The sequence below is a fragment of the Nicotiana tomentosiformis genome, chromosome 4 (assembly GCF_000390325.3).
Source record: "Nicotiana tomentosiformis chromosome 4, ASM39032v3, whole genome shotgun sequence".
Classification (NCBI taxonomy): domain Eukaryota; kingdom Viridiplantae; phylum Streptophyta; class Magnoliopsida; order Solanales; family Solanaceae; genus Nicotiana; species Nicotiana tomentosiformis.
In genome coordinates this window covers 47219012-47242454 of record NC_090815.1, presented here as the reverse complement: position 1 = coordinate 47242454, position 23443 = coordinate 47219012, and the positions used below count along the sequence as shown (strand labels likewise).

Genomic DNA, 23443 nt, shown 5'->3' with positions numbered 1-23443 from the left:
GTAACCGAACTACCTTTTTGACCCGATTCCACTTAGATACGTAGGATGCTTGAATTAGGCTTGGTCATTCCATCATACTTCATTCATCATCCTCGAACTTCGTTCAGACCTGATTCCGTTTGGAGAGGTAGGCAACCTGAAAAGGATCGGTTATAACCCCAGGAAAGCCTTTGTAATATATTTGTTTAGATTAGGACACGATCGCGGCGACAAGAAGCTACGTCTTCAAGGGCATCTCCAGGAAATGTCATCAACGGGGAAGAATCACCCAGAAATGATACTTGCATTGAAGGGAACTTCTAAACATGTCATAATTGGAGACAGTAGCATTTGCCATAAAATAAATGATTATCAAAATATTTTTAAGAAAACTTTATCTTTCCACCTACCTAACTTCGTGGCATAATCCACCAGATCTGAGGCAAGGCCAGACCCATAATCAACACAATCCAACTCCCTTCCCTACTAAGAATTTTTCTTTGAATGTCGGAACAACAAGAATTGAAGGATACCGGAGTACACTAGGATCAATTACGGACCCGCTACCATCTCATAAGCCCTCATATCTCTTTCATTATTCAATTAATTTTCTCATATGATTATGGACTAAATTCAAATTCTTTGTAGGTATTCCGGAACCAAGACTTCGATACATTAGGAGCGCCATGTATATAGCAAACCGTCTGCTCAGCAAATCGGAGCACCTTGGGCCCCGCCAATCGAAGCCCTGTATATAGAAAATTGTCAGCTCAGCCAATCGAAGCGCTTTGTACATATCGAGCAACTGGCTTTGCCAATCGAAGCCATGTGTATAGTAAATTTTTGCTTTGCCAACTGGAGCATTTCACACAAATCGCACTGTCACTCATATCGGAGATTCCAAGTAGATAGTTGCAAATTTAGTCTCCAGCTCCACCAATTGAAGGATGGACCATCCAATTCCACCATACTTTTTGCCGATCGACGACCGCAAATTAGTTCTGCACTCAACAGTATCTCTTGGGCATGCTCATTTAATTCTCTGCTTATCTCGAATGTTTTGATGTTTATTTATGCAGCTTATATAAATTTTGTTCTGCATTCAAAGTCATCTACTCCCGCCGCGTGGAGATACTCCCATCGTGCAGAGGTTTTTACTTTTTAAAGTCAACTACTCCTATTGCACGGAGATACTCCCATCGCGTGGAGACTTATTGCTCTGACAGGTGTGGAATGGTATACAACCCGACTGATAATAAAGTCAAATTCAAAGGCCGATCCCCAGCATCCCAAATAACGCTCCATAGCTCGGAGATTTCAGATTCAAACATAATGTCACCCCGATCCCAAATAACAGCTAGCCGACAGCCAAGCAGCATCATTCTTATATTAGTTACATCATATCTTAACGTATTTGTATTACAATATATGGGTATGTGTGTTTTTTCTTTTCCAGGATCAAACACTGCGATGTGGAACTTCTTCTAAGCAGCATACCAAGCTACATTACTATGAGGGACAACAAACTCATAAGCGAGCCAAGGAGCCAAACCGCAACTCAATATGATCAGTAGAACTCCAAATCATCAAATCTTTCAAGTCTCATAATCAAGCTACAATCCGTGAAGTTATTCTCTGTTCCAAGATCTTCCCATCTCATAGTATCATCATAACAGGATACTGGGGAAACTCCTGCAAACACTATTCTCCTCAAGTCAACATTCCAAAACTACATGAGGTCTGATCCTCGTTAAGCCTGAGGTATGTAGGCGATTCAAAGCTAGAATTCGACCCATGCTCTTGTGTATCCATAAGCCATTCCTGCAATACATGCCTATAGTCGGAACAAAATTGCTACTGGGTCAATTTCATTGCCCACAAACTTTTTCATCGTCTCCGTTCAATGAGGGGCAGCTGTTGGCGACCAATTTTGACCCTCCCTTTTAAAATTAAATTATTTATGCTTAAACATTTGTAATAAATATAGTAAAATGATTCTAATCAATAATACCTATTTTTATATAAAAATAATGGGAAATTAGTAATTAATGGTGTTAAATTAATAATTCAATATTAAATATTTATAAAATATATTACCCTTACTATTTTGAAACCATTAAAATAACCTCTATATTTTGATACACAAGTTTTACAATTAATTTAGCAAATTATTCTTTGATTTTTAATTACATCGCTAGTTATTTTAAATTAATCGGAAATTAATTTCATAATTTAGTAAATAAAGTGTTTTAATAGATAATTAATTAATTAGAGTAATTTATAACGTATTTGATAATTATATTTTTATCACATTTAATTAGAATTAATTAAGTCTAATTGACTTAATTTTAAAGGGGTTAAAAGATTAAAAGGCAACAATTACAATTACCTAATCAAATACAATGTGGCTATTTGTTAAAACAAATTCAACCCAAAACACAGGCCCAATATCGCCTAACTCGGTCTGGAACTACCCTCTCCTATGAACCTTCGCAATCCATGCCAACTCCTGAGGACTAATGGCATCATGCCCCGTCCCCCGTCCCACTCACTCACAAAATAAGCACAATGAATCTGAGCTGTCGATCCAAGTCATCAACAATCTCAATTTATTCTTGAGGATTCCCTTATTTTGATCCTCTCATGAGATCCTAACCCAACCGTTGGATCACACAGATCCTACGGTCCCCGTTTTCCCCCATTAACTATTTTATCGAATTGTATACCTTGAATTATTAGGGTTGTTGATCAAATAATCCAACGACCCAGAATTCATCTCACACTTTAAACCTTAGAGACCAACCAAATGACCCATAACCCTCATCATTTCTCATCTTGAATGGCCGCCTCTATTTCCACTCTTCCTCTTTATTCTCACAAGCTCCCATCTCCCATCAGTCATGAAACATTGTAAAAACTACTACAAGGTCATGAATCCAAACACTAAAACACTCAATATGACCTCTACATCCGTGAATCCCGCATGATTCTTTCCCCTTCCATCACCCAATTTCAAATCCCCAATCTGAAATCCAAACCTAAGACTATATAACATGTAAATCTCTCAATCTGTCCTATGTTCTTTCAAATCAGGGCATGCATGGTTGTATATTCAGCTTCATCATCATTATTTTTTGTCAAGAGGTCAAACGTAGTGACCTCTAGATATTAGGGTTTGACCACTGGGTTGAAGTCTTCAACGGTCAACCTTCTCTCATGCCCGGGTAAAATTAATCAATGATTTCCCCTCTTTCCCTTCTGATTTCACCTATTCACTATCGTCATCTACCTTATCCTCATCATCCACTATCGATTTTGAATGAACTGGAACCCCAAGGCTTCGACAGCCACTATAAATAGGAGCTTTCAATGCTCTCACCTAAGATCAAATTCCAGTAGCTTCTCCCTAATCATTTCTTTCTTTGTTTTTATTCCATACTCGAGTTTTCTTTCTATACGTGATTCAACCGGGCTTTGGACTCCTAAACGGCCAAACAAAGAGCTCTTGTTTGGTTTGCTTCCCTGTAATGACCTGACCGGTCGTTTTGAGATTTAGTATTCCGTCTGGTGGTTTAAGGTCTCGAGTAGCTTCATATTGTGTATTATCACTTGCGTGTATGGTTTGTTTTTTTCATGCGTTTCGGTGTTGATATAGATGGATGATTCTCATTTTAGAAGCTTAAGTTGTAAGAGTTGATCGGTATTTGACTCTTGTGCAGACGACTCTAGAAGGGTGTTTTGATAATTCTAATAGCTTCGTATGATGATTTTGGACTTAGGCGTATGTTCAAATTTAGATTTGGAGGTCGGTAGGTTAATTTTATGCTTTTTGGCGAAAGTTGGAAAGTTGAAGGTTGAGAGGTTTGACCGGAAGTTGACTTTATTGATATCGAGTTCAGATTATGATTCCTAAAATTGGTATAGCTTCGTTGTGTCATTTGGGACTTGCATGCAGAATTTGAGGTAGTTCTGGGTTGATTTGATTTGATTCGTCGTGAGTTCTAGAAGTTGAATGTTTATTAGTTCGATAGGCTTGAATTGAGTTACGATTCATACTTTTGTTGTTGTTTAATGTGATTTGAGGCCTCGATCAGGTCCGCATTATGTTATGGGATTGGGTGGTATGATTGGACGGGGTCCCAGAGGCCTCGGGTGTGTTTCAGATGGGCTACGGGCCATTTTCTCATGTTTTGATTTGCTGGTTCTGATATCTGGTTTTCTTCATCGCAATCGCGAATAATGGACCATTTTTGCGTAGTGTAATATGGTGGCAGAAATTTTGTACATCGTGTTCGTGATGATGATCAAGCATTCGCGGAGCTTGGAAGATTTTAGCCATCGCGTTCGCGTGCTAGTAGGTTACACGATCGCGTATAGGTATAGCTGGAAGGGGCATCAGGAGATTTGTTATCCACGTTCGCGTAGTTTGCTTTAGATTGTGGGTCGCGATCGCGATGAGTAATACCTGGGCAGACTTATATTTACTCTATTTAAAGGGCTTTCGTTATTTTATCACGTTTTGAGTTAGAGAGTTTGGATTTAGGCAATTCTGGGGGGAATTTTCGCGTTTTGGATTGGATTAAGTATTCTTGACCCAGATTTGGTTATATTTCATGATTCCATCCTTGTTTTAATCATTTAATTAGTGATTTGAATTAGAGAAACTGGGGATTTTTGTAAGAAGTTTCTAAAACATAAAATGATGATTTGAAGGCCGATTTGAGGTCGGAATTGGATGATTTTGGTATGGTTGGACTCGTATCCATCTAGGAGTTTGGATTTTGTTTGTTTTGTCGAGTTCCGAGGTGCAGGCCCGGTTTGACTTTTTGGTTTTCATGAATGATCGAAGCTTTATTATCTAAAATTGTTTCTTATGGCTTTTAGTTATGTTTATTAGTTCGATAGACTTGAATTGAGTTACGATTCATACTTTTGTTGGTATTTAATGTGATTTGAGGCCTCGAGCAGGTCCGCATTATGTTATGGGATTGGGTGGTATGATTGGACGGGATTCCGGAGGCCTCGGGTGTGTTTCGGATGGGCTACAGGCCATTTTCTCATGTTTTGATTTGTTGGTTCTGATATCTGATTTTCTTCATCGCGACCGCGAATAATGAACCATTTTTGCGTAGGGTAATATGGTGGAAGAAATTTTGTACATCGTGTTCGCGATGATGATCACGCATTCACGGAGCTTGGAAGACTTTAGCTCTCGTGTTCGCGTGCTAATAGGTTACACGATCGCGTATAGGTATAGCTGGAAGGGGCATCAAGAGATTTGTTATCCACGTTCGCGTAGGTTACTTGAGATTGTGGGTCGCATTCACAAAAACCGTTTTGGGCAGTTGGGTGAGTTTTGTCTTCGCAATTGTGAAGGTATTTCCGCGATCGCGATGAGTAATACCTGGGTAGACTTATATTTACTCTATTTCAAGGGCTTTTGTTATTTTCTCACTTTTTGAGTTAGAGAGCTTGGATTTGGGCAATTCTGGAGGGGATTTTGGCGTTTGGGATTTGATTAAGTATTCTTGACCCAGATTTGGTTATATTTCATGATTCCATCCTTGTTTTTATCATTTAATTAGTGATATAAATTGGAGAAATTGGGGATTTTTGTAAAAAGTTTCTAAAACATAAAATGATGATTTGAAGGCCGATTTGAGGTCGGGATTGGATGATTTTGGTATGGTTGGACTCATATCCATCTAGGAGTTTGGATTTTCTTTGTTTCGTCGGGTTTCGAGGTGCAGGCCCGGGTTGACTTTTTGGTTTTCATGAAAGATCGAAGTTTTATTATCCAAAATTATTTCATATGGATTTTATTTATGATACTAAGTTATTTTATCTAGATTTTAGCCGTTCGGAGATTGTTTCACATGGGGAGGGCTACTTAGAGTATTGGTTTAGCTTCTTTGCGGTAAGTACATTGCCTAACCTTGTGTGGGGGTACTACCCCTTAGGATTTCGTTTGATTGTATTGTCTGAATTATGTGGAAGACGTGTACATGAGGTGACGAGTGGGTACCCGGCTTTTATATGGCAAAATTTACCGGTTTAGACTCTTAGGTTACTTTATGCATTTAGTTAGAAGTTGTTATTACTCTTTATATCTTTCATTGTTGAATTCATTCTTATATTCTTAGATTGTAGTCGTTATTTCATGCTCTATCTTCCATTGTCAAGTTCACTCTTATGTGTCTTAATTGAAGCTACTAGTACATGATATATCTTCCATTGCCAAGTTTATTATGCTTTAACCGAAGTTGTTAGTGCGTGTTCTATCCATCATTGTTGAGTTACTCTTATATGTATTCAATTGAAGTTATTAGTATATGTCATGCCTTTCATTGTTACGTTCATTCATAAGCAAGAAATGGAAGTTGGATTTATTGAGAGTTATTAATATGTTTTAGTTGAAGTTGTTGTTTTATGGAGTATCCTTCATTGTTGAGTTATTTTCTGTTTTATTCTGTTGTTATTGAGATTCTTGTTCACATCGTGCTTGAGCCGTGGTCTATGTGTGGTGGTGACATCGGTATTGTTGTTTTGGAAAGGTTGTGGCCTATAAGAACTTATGGTACGAATTGATATGTCGTGTTGTTATGATGTTAACACATGTGGATTTGTGTGTGGATTAAGTGTTGCTATGCGGAGCATAACAGTGATAGTTGTTGCAGGATATGATATTAGCCAATTATCATTGACCAATCCCCTATCCAGTCTTTTCCACACAATAGAGCCTTGACCTCTCCCATTTGACCAAGTGTTTCTAGGACCATAAAAGCCTAGATCCACAAATCCACAATATTCAATCATGCTCAAGAAATCCATGCTTTTATTCATTTGGTAGGGAAGACCCCCAATCTTTTCTTCAACAGATGCAATCATATTGAAATCTCCAATGACACACCAGGGAATTGAACATATCATAGACTTATGTCTCTAGGTTTCCCAAAGAGGTATTCTTAAAGTTATTTTGCATTTGGCATAGATGACAGTGATTTGGAAAGGTTATGCAGCTTCAGTATGCTGTAATGCAATGGTCAGTTGCTGCTCATCATGGTTATTGATTGTGCCTGTGAAATCATGATCCCAGAAAATCCAGATTTTATCATTAACATTGGAGGTAGAGTGTTGCATGGATAGTTGAATTCTATAGTCGTTGATGTGGGTGCTATCAAGGAGAGGTTCAATGATTGCAATGAAGTAAAGTTTATAGAGTTGTTTCAAGGTTCTGAGTCTCTCAATGGCACCAACAGTTCTGATGCCCATTGCATTCCATATGATTGTACTAATCATGGATACTTTTTGGGAGTGGTTAATTTTGATGGTGCTTTAATAATGGAAGCCTTACTTCTGGTGAGGTAATGAGGGGGTTTATTTCTAGGTGGCAGTCCATGTGATTCAATCATTTTGTCAACATCTGTGGCAACATTGATTGCAGTAAGAAGCTGATTGCATGTATCCTCTTCTTCCAAATCTACATTGTGTTCATATTGTGCCTCATCACCAATGACAACCTCATCTTCTGATTGCATATGATTGTATTCATCTTTTCCATGCCCATTAAAGATACCATGCACTTAGGAAGAGACATGCTCCCTAGAATCTGAGTGGATAGCCATAGTTACAGTTGCATATGGTACTGCTTCAAACCTATTTTCAGAACCCTCCACCCTTTGTACTATATCAGATATGTTGTTATTTTGAGTAAATATAGGAACTACAACAGTTCTTTGGTTAGTTAGGAGCTCAGAATTGGTTCCAAGATTCTGTGATCCATCAGCACTTGTAGAACTGAGAAGTTTCTGTGGGTTTTTTTGTTTCCTCGTCTGCTTCCTTTTTTTCTGACTTGGGTTAGTTTTTGGTTTTGTTGTAGTAATCTCTGAAGTGGCAATAGTGTTTCCTTTATCAATCTTGTTTCTGTGATCTCCATTAGTAGAAATAGAAATCACAATTGTCTCTGCTTGTGTGTGTTTGTGATGATTCTTAGTACTTGGATATTGAGAAGTGGTAGCAGGGGATATTTGGTCCATCCTATAGTCCCCAGGTGCCTCAACACACTCATGCAAAACATGAGGAACATCCACCCCCTTTGGATACCCATTCTGAACCATTATAGGTTTCTCCTGACAATCCTTCCTTCCTCCAATAACTTCAATAGAATCAACATTAAGAGTAAGGGGATAGAGGGATTGGGCTGTTTCTGAGCCACAGAATCTGTAATCCTCTCCAGTGGAACTGGAGGATTGATAGAGGTTATACGTGTGATTTGGGTGGCTGGATGCTCTTGTGATGGTAATTTTGCTTGTTTGTTGGTATTTTGCTTTGGGATATAAACAGCTTGTGTCTTTTTGGTATTATTCTGTTGAATTCCTTTGAAGTTTCTTTTCTTTTGAGTCTGCCAATCCTTAGTTCAAGGTTGTTTCTCTATGATTTGGTGCATATTCTCTTGTTGGTCTCAAGTGTCTTGATTAGTGTTACTGCGATCCTGTTCCACTTGTTGTTTCTTCTTACCTTGATTGGGATGTTATGGTGGTTGTTTAGTTCCAATTGATCCTGTACTTATGGATTCTTTTTGATAAGTTGACTGCCTTACCTTTCTTTTTTTCATTTCCTATTATTATTATCATATTGTGTACAAGTTATTGTAAGTGACCCGCCTTAGCCTCGTCACTACTTCGTCAAGGTTAGGCTCGGCACTTACAGAGTACATGGGGTCGGTTGTACTCATACTACACTCTGTACTTCTTAGGCAAATTTTGGAGTCGGTCCCAGTGGCGGTTAGTAGATTGCTCGGATCCGGTACCTGACAAATACTTGAGGTACACTTGCATTGCATTCGCATCTTTGAAGTCCCCTTCTACACCACTCTAGCTGTTTACTTTATTTCAGACAGTTATGCTTCCATTCAGACTTTTATTTGTAGTACTCTACTCGCTCGTGTATTATGACACAAGTTCTAGGATTGTATCTAGACATCGTTGTTATTTTGGTTTACTCACTCTATTTTAGTTTTATTCAGCTTCTTGGTTATCATTTAATTTGATTTATTAAGAATGGCTAATAACTACTTTTAGCATTGGCCTGACTGGCAAGTGAAATGTTAGGTGCCTTCACGGTCCCTAGAGTGGGAATTCCGGGTCGTGAAAAGTTGCTATCAGAGCACTAGTTTTCCTAGGTCTCATGAGTCATGAGTAAGCTTAGTGGAATCTGGAAGATCGGTACGGAGACGTCTGTACTTATATTCTAGAGGCTATGGAGTTTAGGAAGAATTTCACTTCTTTCCTTCTCTATTGTGCAATTTTATTCTATCATTGATGGTTGAACCATTCTATTCTTGTTCTCTCGTAGATGGAGAAAACACGCACATCATCTACGGCCGGACAGGAGCCGGAGCCACCTGTGACAGCTACTACTAGTGGCAAAGGTCGAGGCAGAGGTTGAGCCATAGGCAGAGGTAGAGCTCAACCTAGAGCTCGAGCAGCAGCACCCGCAGTGGAGCCTCAGATTGATCACGAAGAGGAAGACCCAACTCAGACCATGCCCGTCGGACCAGCTCAGGTGCCGAAGGGTTTCATAGACACTCTAGTTCTATAGGACACTCTAGTCCGCTTGGTGGTCCTTATGGAGAGTGTGGCCCAAACCGATTTCGAGGAATTTGGTGGGTCGATTATGCTATATTGTGTCAATGAGGGATACGGAGTCTTGGTGGGTTCTAGAGTTATGTAATTGTAGCTTCAAGCTAAGTGGGAGAGCCCCACCATCTACAATTGGATTGCATGGTTGTCTATTTGTGAGGTTTCTGGTTATCGGTGTATTGGTGGGTCATTATAACTAAGGGAAGAAAATATCAGTGGTAATTTGAGCAAAGGATTTGGAGAATGTGTGCCATATTTGTCTTTATCGGTTCATGTTATGTTTTGAGAAGACTCAAGGTTTATGCTTCGTATGGAGGTGATGTACAAGGAAAGTGATCCAGTCGGGTGCTTCTTTGGGAAGGTGTTCATGTGCTAGCAGGGCTTGGAAGTTTGATTATAGTCGAGACCAAGTCAGAGTGAGTGACTCTCAACAACGGTCCACATCATGGCCAACAGTACTAAATAGCATGCTTCTGCTGGCTAAGAAATATGCCATTGTTGCAGCGTGATACATACTCAAAAATGTAATGGAGACCACCCATGTCTTTCATGGCAAACTTCGACTTCAAATTGTTGATTAGCTCACCAAGGATGGAAGAACAACTGCAGTCAGAATAATACCAACAATGTAAAGTAGAAGCAAGAGGGAACTTCTCAAAGATCGCCAAATAAAAAGAGAGGAGTCTGCCTTGCTGTAAATAAAGTCAAGATGAAGAAGATGTATACTAAACTTGTGGAACCAGACCTTAGGAGCCTATTATAACCCGTACAAAGCTTTCCTGAATTGGCATACAAGGCTTGGAAAGATAGGATCAATGAAGCCCGGAGGTAGTGTCATGAAAACTATTTCCTTAAGGTCGTCATGTAGAAAGGCATTCTTGACATCGAGCCGCTTAATAGCCCAGCGGAGAGTCACAGCCACAGAAAAAACAATGTGGATGGTAGTTGCCTTTACCACCAAACTGAAAGTATCCTCAAAATCCACTCATTCAATTTGCTTGTAACCTTTCGCATCCAAGTGTGCCTTAAAACATTCGACGGAGCCCTCAGACTTCAACTTGGTTTTGAAAACCAATCTTGATCCAACCATGTGAGAGTGTCGTGGAACGAGCTGCCAGGTATTATTAGTATGTAATGCCTGCATCTCCTCATGCATAGTAGTGTTCCAGTATGATTTGGATAGAACTTCCTTGATATTACAAGGTTCATTAGTGTCTAAGCTAACAGATGTAGCGAGGGACAGTAAATGAAATGTAGAATTAGTCATAGTGGTAGTTTTAGCCCGCGTGAGCATGTGGTAGGTGTTGGAAGGGCTAGATGGTGTAGTTGAAGTTGCAGGTAGTGTTTGGTTTATGTTTGTGGTGTTATGCAAGGAAGTGTATGGAGATAACTGAGGCAGGTCAATAAACAGTTGCATTCCCTCATAATCAGAAAGGTTTATTGATGGTGAAGTTTGGGTTGAGCTTCTACATAATGAGTTTAGTGAACTTTTAGAGGAGAAGATGATAGGGCTAGTTGGCTGAGGTATTTTGATAGTCAGCTGGAGAGGTGCTGGAAGATCATCGTATATTTGATTTGGTTTCAAAGAATTAGCTTCATTTTTGGCTGCACAAAGAAGAGTTCGCCGTAGATTCTTTAGCTTAAACTTGAAGGTGAGTCTTTTCTCATTCTTGTGGCATAAAAATTCTTTATACATAGTGAGGTAAGGAGAGCTTAAATATGCATTTAAATAGGACTAGAACACAAATGGTAGGTTAGCTTCATAAAACATTACGTGTCTTGAAATGTAAACCTTCTTAGATTGAGGATGATAATATCTATATCCTCTGTGTAGGAGACTGTAGCCTGTGAATACACATGAAAGAGTTTTTGGTTGAAATTTATCTTTGTTGTACCCTTTGAGATAAGAAAAATATCTGCATCCAAATACTTTCATGGTATTATAGTTAGGCTCTTGTCCATATAATTTAGAAAGGACATTCTATATTCAATGGTGAAGTAGGAACTCTATTGGTTAGGAAGACATCAGTTACAAATGCTTCCACCCAAATAATCATAGGTAAGTTGGCATTGAAGATCAATGTAAGGCCTATTTCAGTAAGGCGTTTATATTTTCTCTCTGCTATTGCATTTTATTCTGGGGTACGTGGACAATAAATTTGCTTTTTTATTCCATGTCGAGAAAGATAACTTGTGAAGTCTAGGCTATTAAATTCTCCTCCACCATCACATTGAAAAACCTTAAGCTTTATTGAAAAGTGATTTTCTACTAATTTGTGGAAAGTCATAAAATTAGTACAAAAATCAGATTTCTTTCTTTAGTGGATAAATCCAAATAAATCTTGTACAGTGATCAACAAAATAACATAGTGAGATGAAGCAACAAGGTTCGGTCCTCATAAATTACTATGTACTTTTGCTAACGGTTCAATCTCTCTTTTATTTGATATTTGAAAGGCAATTTATAACTTTTTCCATTTGACAACAACTACATACTGATGTACTTTTATTCCAACTCCTAATATCAATCAACTTATTACTAAGCAAAAAAGGATAGAATTCTTGAATTTAGATGCCCTAATTTTTGGTATCAGATTATGTCTGAATTCTTCTCTATCTTGGTAGTTATTAAAGCCTCATGTAAATTGTAACGACCCAACCGGTCGTTTTGAGCATTGATATTCCGTTCGGTGGTTTGAGGTCTTGAGTAGTTTCATATGATATATTACGACTTATGTGTATGGTCGGTTTTGGTCTTCGAGTTGTTCGAATTGATTGGGGAGAATGATTCTTAAATAGGAAGCTTTAAGTGGAAGAGCTGATCAAGTTTGAATTTTGTGTATTTAACCTCAGATCGGAGTTTTGACGGTACTGTTAGGTCCGGATGGTTATTTTAGACTTGGGTGTATGCCAGGATTTGCATTTGGATGTTTCTAGAAGGTTTTGAAGCTAATTGGCGAAAGTTTGAAATTTGAAGGTTAGGAAAGTTCATAGGTTTGATCGGGAATTGGCTTCGATGTTATCGGGTTCGGATTGTATTTCTGGGAGTTGAAATAGGTTTGTTATATCATTTAAAACTTGTGTGCAAAATTGGAGGTCATTCTGAGTTGATTTGATATGATTCGACACGAGTTTTAGTAGTTTAAAGTTCATTAGTTCCTTAAGCTTGATTTGAGGTGCGATTCATGATTTTGATATTGTTATGTCAGATTTGAGGCTTCAAGAAGTTCTTATTATATTTTAGGACTTATTGGTATGCTCGGACGGGTTCCTGAGGGGTTCATGTGTGTTTCGGATAGGTTTGAGTTGTGTTGCGCTCCTTTTTTTTTTTGTTTCGACATCGTTTCTTCAAGCATAAATGATACCACAATAAGAAAATGAACTCCAAATTAAGTTTTTATTGAGGCATTAGATCTGTATCGTAATTATAGAGCCATAGCAAGAAGAATCGTCGAGTTTGTCAAATAGTATGATGGAGTTATGCCCTTTTTAATGTCAGAGAAGTTAGTTGTTGCTGGTGCTTCGCAGATGCGGACCCCAGCAGGTAAGAAAAGTAGTCCACAAAAGCAGAAATGACAGCTGAAAAACCATAGGTACAGCTTTTTAGACGCAAAAGCTGAAATTCCTATGTATAAAAAAACAGATTAGGTTCATTTGGTATTTTGAGCATATCTTGAGTTCTAGAGTTCCGATTGAGGTAATATCCACGGTGTTCTTCTCTTCTTTTTGTGGGGGGAAGCATCTTAACTCAATTTTTTTAAAATATATTTACACTAGTTTATTTGTGAATTAATCCATATTTTAATTGGAGAATTGTGAGTTTTTATCAAAAACCTTTTGAAGGAGAATAATTGGGTTTTGAACATCGATTTGAAGTCGAAATTGGATAAAATTAGTATGGTTGGATTCGTATTCGAATGGGTTATTGAAATTTTTAAGTTTTTTGAGTTTCGAGGTGAGGGCCCGGGTTGACTTTGAGTTTTTAATTAAAGATTCGACCTTTATAGCTTGGGTTTATTTCCTAAGGCATTATTTGATGTTTTGGAGTTGCTTTTTGCTAGTTTTGAGCCGTTCGGAGGTTGACTCGCTCAGGATGGCATTTCTAAAGTATTGTTTGGCTTATTCGGTATTTGATTTGGCTTGTTCGAGGTAAGTAACATATCTAAACTTGAATTTGAGGGTAATTATCCCTGATAACTATGATAGTTGAGATGTGTTGGGGGTGACGCACGCGCTAGGTGACGGGCGTGTGTGCATGCACCGAGGTATTCATGATTCGGGTAGTTCTTAGGTTATTATGTGCCTTGTTTTGCTATCATGCTTCTTTGATATCATGTTTTTCCCATTTGAATGACTACGTGAGTTATTATTCATACTAGAAATCATGTCTAGGCTATCTGCTTTATTGTTTGCGACATAATAGGGCTAAGTCGCCATGTTGAGCTATTTGCGTTAGCCATAGTCATACTATTCAGTCACGATAGTTATATCCGCATGTTATATCTCTATCTTTGTGCACTTTTGATATGTTGTCTCACTTGTTATTAGTATTCTTGTACATGATACGAGTTTGAGTTGAATTTGTGGCATATTGTGATACTCCGTGTTGTATAATTTGATTATGTTTCTGTGAGATGTAAGCCATTGAGACTTGAGTGGATTGATGACTGATGTGGGTCATAGAGCCGTGTAGTTAGTTGTGTGGGATCGGGTTGCGCACCGTAATGGATTATTATTTGGATCGGGTTGCACGCCGCAACAGACCATATTGGCTTTTGATTAGTGCTTGGCAGGATCCGCGCCTCTCCGTAGTCTGACATGCCAGCAGTGGGCGCATGCACGGTGATATATATATATACCCGTACTTTGGTGAGGGGCATTGATGCCAGGCACCCGTACAATGTTGAGTGATTGTATGTGTGATGAAGTAGGGCATTTGAGCCAGGCACCTTGAGTATGTTGAGAGTGAGAGTAATTGATGAGATCACTGTGAAATCATTAACTTGACATATATATTTGACAAGTAGGCATAGAGATGTATCTTCCTCGTGCTAGATGGTAATATGACATTTGATGATTTGACATATATATTTGACGTGTAGGCATATAGAAGTATTTTACCTATGCTAGATAGTAATATAACATTTGATGACTTGACATGCATATTGACATATAGGCATAGAGATATATTTTTCTCGTGCTAATTGGTAAACAAAAGTTCTTATCTGAGATTGGGAAATTGGAAAAACATAATTATTCTGATAAACTCATATTTAGTTGATTTTCAGTGGTAAAATTTAGAATTTGACTGTTATACTTGAAAAACATGTTTACTTATCCGTAACTACGAATGAGCTAAGCATAATATCTTTTGAATTATTTACCTTTGTTGTCCTCATTATATTATTACGAGTTGTTATTGATCGTTGGTTTTGGACTCTGACTTTTTTTCTTTCACAACCCAAATACCTAACCAGTCGTGATACCGCCTATCGTGGAACTTGGCAAGCCGACATTCTCAATATGCTTTCAATATATAACAGAAGTGAGCTAAAGTAATTAAACTAACTGAAGGTTTACATAATAACGGGGTAAAAACCCAAAACACAAGTGTGGAATGATAGCCTGACATCGGGGTATCACTAAGTCATGAGCATCTAACAACCAATCTAGAAACAGAGTCTACTACAGTCTGTGCCAAATGCCAATACAAGAGAGAAAAGATAATAAGAAAGGAGAAACAAGGACTGCGGATGCCGGCAGCTACCTCGTAAGTCTCCGATAATCAGCTCGCGCACGAACTCAGCGACCGCCCGAACCGTACACACCTGGATCTGCTCATGAAGTGAAGGATGTAGCATGAGTACAACCAACTCAACAAGTAACGGAATTAAATAAGGAATTGAGAAGCAGTGATGAGCTATAAAAATACAGTTCATTTCAAAAGTTTTCAGTAAAGAGTGAACATGCTTTCAAATCCAGTGGTATAAGTCAAATTAGTTCGAGCTCATGTAAAACATATATGAATCTTCTAGAAATTTCACAACAACAACAGATAACAACTAAGTGCAACAATAAATAAAAGAAAGTACAACCTCTCAAGGCAGCAGTCACTCAACCCATCTCAACAGCTCATACTCTCGGCTCTCAGTCTTTAATACACACTCTCAATAGGTACATGCGCTCACTGGGGGTGTACAGACTCTGTAGGGGCTCCATCAGCCAAATCGCTATATTGCTGCAGCATGCAGCCCGATCCAATATTGTTGCAGCGTGCAACCCGATCCAATATTATTGCGGCGTGCAACCCGATCCAATATTGTTGCGGCATGCAACCCGATCTATATACCTCACAGCTCGCAGCTCGACACTCAGGCCATATCTCAGTCACTAACCTCTCCAGCCCCTCGGCTCATAGAATATCATAATAATCAGCCCAAACAGAGAATACAAAAAGAATCAACAAGAAATGAGAGGGAACGGAGATATAACACACAAGTAAGACTGTGACTGAGTACAAGACAATAATTAGCAGTCAATTTAACAAGTATATGACCGTTGCGGGTCCCAACAGTGATATCATATGGCTTAAGCATGGTTTCTAACATGAAAGGCAGTCAATTGCTCAAAGACAAGGAAAAACAAGTAAGAACAGTGGCTATTCAACTTTACAGTCTCACGGGACGGACCAAGTCACAATCCTTCACAGTGCACGCTCATACGCCTATTACCTAGCATGTGCGTCACCTCCAAATATTCACATCATACCAATTCGCGGGGTTTCATACCCTCAAAACCAGATTTAAGATTGTTACTTACCTCAACTGCGCAGAAATCCTACTCCGAAATGCCTTTGCCTCTCGAATCGGCCTCCAAATGCCCCGAATCTAGCCACAAACAGTACGAGATAATCAATATAGGCTAAAAGGATCAATTCCACATGAAAACTACTAAAATATAGTCCAAAATTCGGAATCGACTCAACCCGGCCCCCCGGGCCCACGTCTCGAAACCCGGTGAAAGTCACAAAATCCGAAGCCCATTCACTCACGAGTTTAACCATACCAAATTTATCAAAATCCGACCTCAATTGCCTCTCCAAAATCCCAAAATTCACTCTCCAATTCCCAAGCCCTAATCTCCCAAATCTCACCTCAAACCCTTACCAACTAGGTGTAAAAATCAGTGGGGAAACACCATTATTGAAGATAAATAGGCACAAGCAACTTACCTCAGTGATTACTCTGAAATCTCTCTCAAAATCCACAAAATTCGAGCTCAAAAATGATGAAAATGGTGAAAAATCTCGAAGTCTTCTATTTATAGGTTCTGCCCAGACTTCTCGCACCTGCGGCTCCATTTTCGCATCTGCGGGCAAAGCCCCGCTTCTGCAAAAAAGTCACTAAAATACTGCCTTCCCTCTTGCGATCAAGTGACCGCATCTGCGCTCTTCACGGGTGTGGGAACTACATTGCACATGTGGTCCAAACTCGCACCTATGCCCCTAAATCCACTTCTACGACCATCGCAGGTGCGGGAATGCCATCGCACCTACATCCTCTGACCAGGTGAAAGAAATGCCAATAACAGTAACAACGAAATGGGAATTACACAGATAGCAATAACCAACAAGGCAGAGTATATGGACAACGGTAACAGACTAGGTGGATGGCACAGAAGAATTGATAGCAATTAAGATAGGAGAATATAAATTTCACTAATTAACATGGTAGAAGGCTTGAAAGAAATTGCAACAAACGAGAAAAGGCATAGATGTAGATATACCAAAACAAGAAGGAAACCATGATTTTGACAAGCTAAACATATAGAAGGCATGGATAGTACAACAACAATTAAGGTAGAGGACAAAGACGGAACAACAACGACAAGTCACATAGATAGCATAGGTGCAATAGTAATAACTCAAGATAAAGGAATAAACGTATACACAAAGAAAAGATATCACAATATAAGCCATGTCTCTCGTCCTCACATGTACGGAAACACCTATCATGCCATGAACACATAATAATATAAAAACAATGGCACGGCATCACCATTTGGGTTTTACTCTCTTCCTCAAATGATAATGTATTTGTAATGGCACGACATAATCCTTCATGTGTAATGATGTATATGAAATGGCACAACATCACCCTTCATGCTTTACACTCTTCCTCACATAGTAATGTGTATGCAATAGCACGACAGCACCCTTCGTGCTTTACACTCTTCCTCACCAAGCACATGTATATCAATAATAAGCAAGGTAGGAAGCAACAATAATATCAAGAGGAGTGGTTAAGAAAATACCCCAAATGAACATCAATCATAACTCTCAAGCCAATAATAATTCAATAAACCTTAAGAACCTTATTGTTCAGGTATCTCAACAAATCTCAAAAGCGGTCTTCACCTCAAGTATGGAATCCAAATATCTCAAGAATAATGGTCGTAGCAATGTATTTGTGATTAAGTATAGTGATGAGCGAATTTAGCAGATCAATAATTTCTCAAAAACTCTGTCAAATTTTAATCAAGTTACAATAAGCTAAATAATGGTTTCTAGCATTAAAAATCATATTTATATTAATATAAAAGTCAAGTAAAACATAAAGCAAGAAAGTCATATATTCTAATAAGGCACAAAGAACCGTATAATCTACCATGAGCATGGATAACCCTAGCACATGCACATACAGTCGTCACCTCGCATATGCATCACCTCCCCCTCCCTCCCCCCCCACATGTAGAAAACAATATCAATTAGTAGGAAAACTTCCCCCAACAAAGTTAGGCAGGACACTTATCTTAATCAAGCCAAATCCAAACACTTGAAGCACCATCCCGTCAAATAGACCTCCGAAAGGCTCGAAACTAGCGAAAGGCAACTCAAAATCATCAAATAATGCCATAGGAAGCAAACTCAAACGATAAAGGTCTAATCTTTAATCAAATACTCAAAGTCAACCAAAGGTCAACCCGAACCCGCACCCCAAAATCTGACAAAACTCAAAAATTCTGACATCCCATTCGAATACGAGTCCAACTATACTAATTTCACTCAAATTCGACTCCGAATCGATGTTCAAATCTCAAATCTTAAGTTTAGAAAAGTTTTGACAAAAAAACCCAATTTCTCTTTTAGATTCAACAAATTAAAGCCCAAAATCGAAGATAGAATCATGGAATATAACCAAAACAGGATTGAAACTACTTACCCCAATCCAAGTGATGAAAACCCCCTCCAAAATCGCCAAAATCTGAGCTCTATAACTCAAAATGTGATAAAATGACCAAAAACTTCGAAAGTAGAATACTTTCTAATCACTAAACAAGGATGCTCATCGCGATGCCCAAACTACACTGCCCCAAATTAACACTACGTGTTCGTGGCACAAACCTCATGAATGCGATGGCCACATCTGCCAAACCTACGCGAATGCAGAAGCAACATCGCCAATGCGAAGAGGAAACCATCGACCTTCCAAGTCCAGCCCAACACTATGCGAACGCGTAGAAGCAGACGCGAACATGAAGAAAAGCATCCCAAGACTCTACACGAATGCGGAAGACCTATCACGAATGCGATCAAGAAAATCACCAGATCTTTGCGATCGTGAATGTAACACCCCGAAAAATTTTGAAGTACTTAAGTGGTAAGCCCGGTAAATTTTGCAAAGAAAATAATGTTTCATGGTGTCGGACTAGCCTTACGTGTTTGAGAATTGTAGAAATTCTTCGCGGCGAGCTTGCTCGCCGCGGCTCGGACCTTTTGGGTTGAACAATGCACCGGAAAGTATAGAAATAGTTTTGGCAGAAAAGTACATTTCTGCGGTCCATTATGAGACCGTAGAATCACTCTGCGGACCGCATAATGGCCGCAGAGTGAGGTAGTTAATTGGGCCAATTGGAAGCAATTACGCGGCCGACTATGCGACCGCATAACTGTTATGCGGTGCATTATGCGACCGCATAACGGTTATGCGGACCACATATACATACAGTTCTTTTAGCTATTTTGTAACCAACTATGCGACCGATATGCGGTCCACATATCGGTTATGCGATCGCATACCTTGTTCCGGAGCTCCATTTTTGGGTTTTTAAAACCTGGCCCTATTTCGTTAAATACACTCTTTGGGTCATTTTTGAGCTATTATCTGACATTTTAGAGGGAGAGAGGGTGCCCTAGAATGAGAAGGTGTTCTCCAATATTGGTCCTTCAATTCTTGCCCAAGTTTTGGAAGTTTAAGAAGGGAAACTCACTAGGTCTTCATCCTAGGGGTAAGATTCTACACCCTAACTCTCAATTTTGAATAGTGTGTAGAAATGGATAATAAGCAAGATAATTTCTGGGCAAGAGGATTGGTTACCTTACATGCATGTGTTATCAAAGTATGTAGGAAGATTGTTGAGCTAAAAATGGTAAAGATTGGGTTGTGGGATGATGGAATCCTCCATAAAAAGGGCCTTGAAACCTTAATACACACCTAGTGTTTGATAAAATGCTCAAATGAGCTAGAACCATAATCATCTTGCTAATTGTGGTTCAATTTGTTACATTTCTAAAATATATTGAAGTTGCTAAGAATTCTGGAACGTTTTAGAGTTTAAGGAAGCTTAATTGATGTATGTTGGCTAAACTCTTCTTTAAGAGTTGGAATTCTCATTATCCTTGTAAGTTTCGAGATGTTGATTATAAATGGAGTATTCTGATAAGTTTTGTGGTGAAGATATATGTTTGATTCGTGTTTCAAATGCTCTTATCATAGTGCATTATAAATTGAGGATGTGTCCCAAACTATGGATTATGTATCCACATGTTATAATTTCTAGTCGTGATTTATGTGAAAGTTATTCTGCCAAGTTGTGTAGAGATTGTGATTGTGATAAACCTCCATCCGCATACATTGGGGTGAGGCGGCATGACCGCTTTGTGTGGGGATTATGGTATACAGATTGTGATTGTGATAAACCTCCACCCGAATACATTGGGGTGAGGCAGCATGACCGCTTTGTGTGGGAATTATGGTGTAGAGATTGTGATTGTGATACACCTCCACCCGCATACATTGGGGTGAGGTGGCATGACCGCTTTGTGTGAGGATTATGGTATAGAGATTGTGATTGTGATACACCTCCACCAGCATACATTGGGGTGAGGCGGCATGACCGCTTTGTGTGGGGATTATGGTATAGAGATTGTGATTGTGATACACCTCCACCTGCAAACATTGGGGTGAGGCGGCATGACCACTTTGTGTAAGGATTATGTTATAGAGATTGTGATTGTGATACACCTCTACCCGCATATATATATTGGGGTGAGGCGGCATGACCGCTTTGTGTAGGATTATAACATCGTGGGACTGCACCTCCAACCGCTTACACTGGGGTGAGGCGGCAGGGCCGCTTGATTAGAGTTGTGGTATTGTACGTACACCTCCACCTACATACATCGGGTGAGGCAGCGGGGCCGCTTTGTGTGAAGATGGTTATAGAGGATCTCACCTTAAATCGTATAAATGTTATCGATAGCTTTTAATAAGCATGTTATGGTTTAAACGGTTATTTATATTATTCTATTGCTGCACTGGTTCATCATGTTCATCTTGTATTTCTGGATTCTTAAACTATGGTTTAGTTTTCATACTAGTACTATTCGACGGTACTAACGTCCCTTTTGCCGAGGGCGCTGCATCTTTCAATGGATGCAGGTGGTTCCACAGCAGGAGCTATTGGTCAGTGATAGCAGTACACCTTCTTCCCAGCTGACTTGGTGAGCCCCACTTCATTTCGAGGTCATGAATCTTTTGTACTTTGTGTATTCTGTTTGAGGTATAGCCGGGTTGCCGGCATTATCATTGTACTCTTCTTTATCTATATAGGCTCCACAGACATAGTGTGGGTTGTGTATTGGTGTCCGTAAAGACAAGCTATGCTATGTTGTGGTTGTATTACTTGTCCATTTGAGACTTTAAAAATGGTGAAACTTATGGTAAGAAATTGGTAATTACAGACATGATCACTTTAATGTTTAATTAAGGAAAACATATATTCTCTTTATTCATGAATGATATTGGGTAGAAGGAATCTAACAGGCTTGCTCAGTCGGGTTCACTCGGTTGAGCGCCGGTCGCACTCCCCGGTTTTGGGGCATGACAAACTTGGTATCAGAGCCTAAGGTTTTAAAGTGTCCTAGGATGTCTCGGAGCCGTGTCTAGTAGAGTCCTTATTATCGGTGTGTTGTCGACCACATCTATAATTAGGATGCTACATGGGCATTTAGGAATAATACCCTTCTTTCATGTTCTTGATCGTGCGATAAAGCTGGTTGTAAGATTGTTCCTCCTTTAACTCCTGCGTTGCTCTAATTTTCAGTACATGGCACCTAAGAAGAAGGCAAGAACTGGCCAAAGAGCCAATGTCACCCTAGGAGTGACAGTTGACCCTATAATTGATGATGCGGGTGAGCACCCGAGAAGTGAGGATATTCCTCCAGTTACTACACTGCCTGACTCTACTATAACTAATCAAACCGCACATGTCCCTACACCTATAGAAGGTACAACGGTTCCTCCAGCTGATATTCCAGTTCCACCTCCAGCTCCAGCTTCCGATTCTGGTGTGTCTGATATTGATATTAGGGGAGCCATACAAATGTTGACACATATAGTGGCTTCTCAGGTCCAGAGATCGAGTGTTGGGCCTACTTCTTTTAGTCATCCATGGGAATCTGCTAGTTCCAGGGTGAACAAGTTCCTTCAGCTAGATCCTCCAATGTTTACGGGTACTGATCCCGAGAAGGACTCCCAGGACTTCATTGATGAGATGCATAAAACTCTCCTGGTTATGCATGCTACAGAGATGGAGGGAGTAGAGTTGGCCTCCTACCGCTTGAAAGGGGTGGCCTATTCTTGGTTTGAGTTGTGGGAGGAATCCCGTGAGGAGGGAAGCCCTCCGGCAAGATCGGGTGAATTCACAGACGCCTTTATGGATCATTTCTTGCCTGCCGAAACTAAGGCAGCCCGTGCCGCAGAGTTTAAAAGTCTGAAGCAGGGTAGTTTGAATGTGTAGGAGTACCATATGGAGTTTGCGCGCCTGTCCAAGTATGTTATTCACATGTTGCCCACTTTGGAGGCTAGAGTGTGTCGGTTTGTATAGGGCCTTATCCCCTCGGTTATCAATGAGGCCTCTACAGCTGCCTTGAATTCCGATATAAACTATGGTAAGATGGTGGAATTTTCTTAAGCCACAGAGACCCGTAAATTGAAGAATAGAATGGAGCGTCAGAGTAGCAGCAAGGCCCGACCGCGGGTAAATTTGGTGGTTCTTCCGGTGGTAGTGGTGGTAGGTCGGCATTGAGGGGAGCGTCATCAGGAAAATCCCAATCATTCACCCAGTCTTCGATGGGTGCACAGTCATATGGACCCAGTCAGGGCAACAGGGGAACCTACCAACAGGGTCGGCCCGACAGAAGGTTTCAGCAGCGAAGGCTTCCATGCCCTAAGTGTGGGAGGATGCACTTTGGGTCCTGTTTCATGGACCTACCAGTATGCTATGGGTGTGGTGTGAGGGGTCACATTCAGAGAGATTGCCGCTCGTCCCGCCGAAATATGGGAAGAGGTGCGGCACAGCTAGCTAATTCTGTAGCTACTACATCCACAAAACCTCCAGCTCGAAACACCCCAGCACCCGTAGGGCGTGGTGCAGCTAGGGGTGGTGCACAGAATTCGGGAGGACCCAGCAGATTTTATGCTATGCGAAGACGTCGGGAATCAGAGGCTTCTCCAGATGTTGTCATAGGTATATTGACTGTC

The 23443-nt window shown here is 39.8% G+C and overlaps 1 protein-coding gene across 1 annotated transcript; it reads left to right on the top strand.

Annotated features, from left to right (window-relative positions):
- The first annotated feature begins 21606 nt into the window (after positions 1 to 21606).
- Positions 21607 to 22700, top strand: LOC138909614 (uncharacterized). Its single transcript, XM_070200821.1, has 2 exons — positions 21607 to 21621; positions 22098 to 22700. Exons 1-2 carry the CDS (start codon positions 21607 to 21609, stop codon positions 22698 to 22700), a joined length of 618 nt encoding a protein of 205 aa, XP_070056922.1.
- The last annotated feature ends 743 nt before the right edge of the window (positions 22701 to 23443 follow it).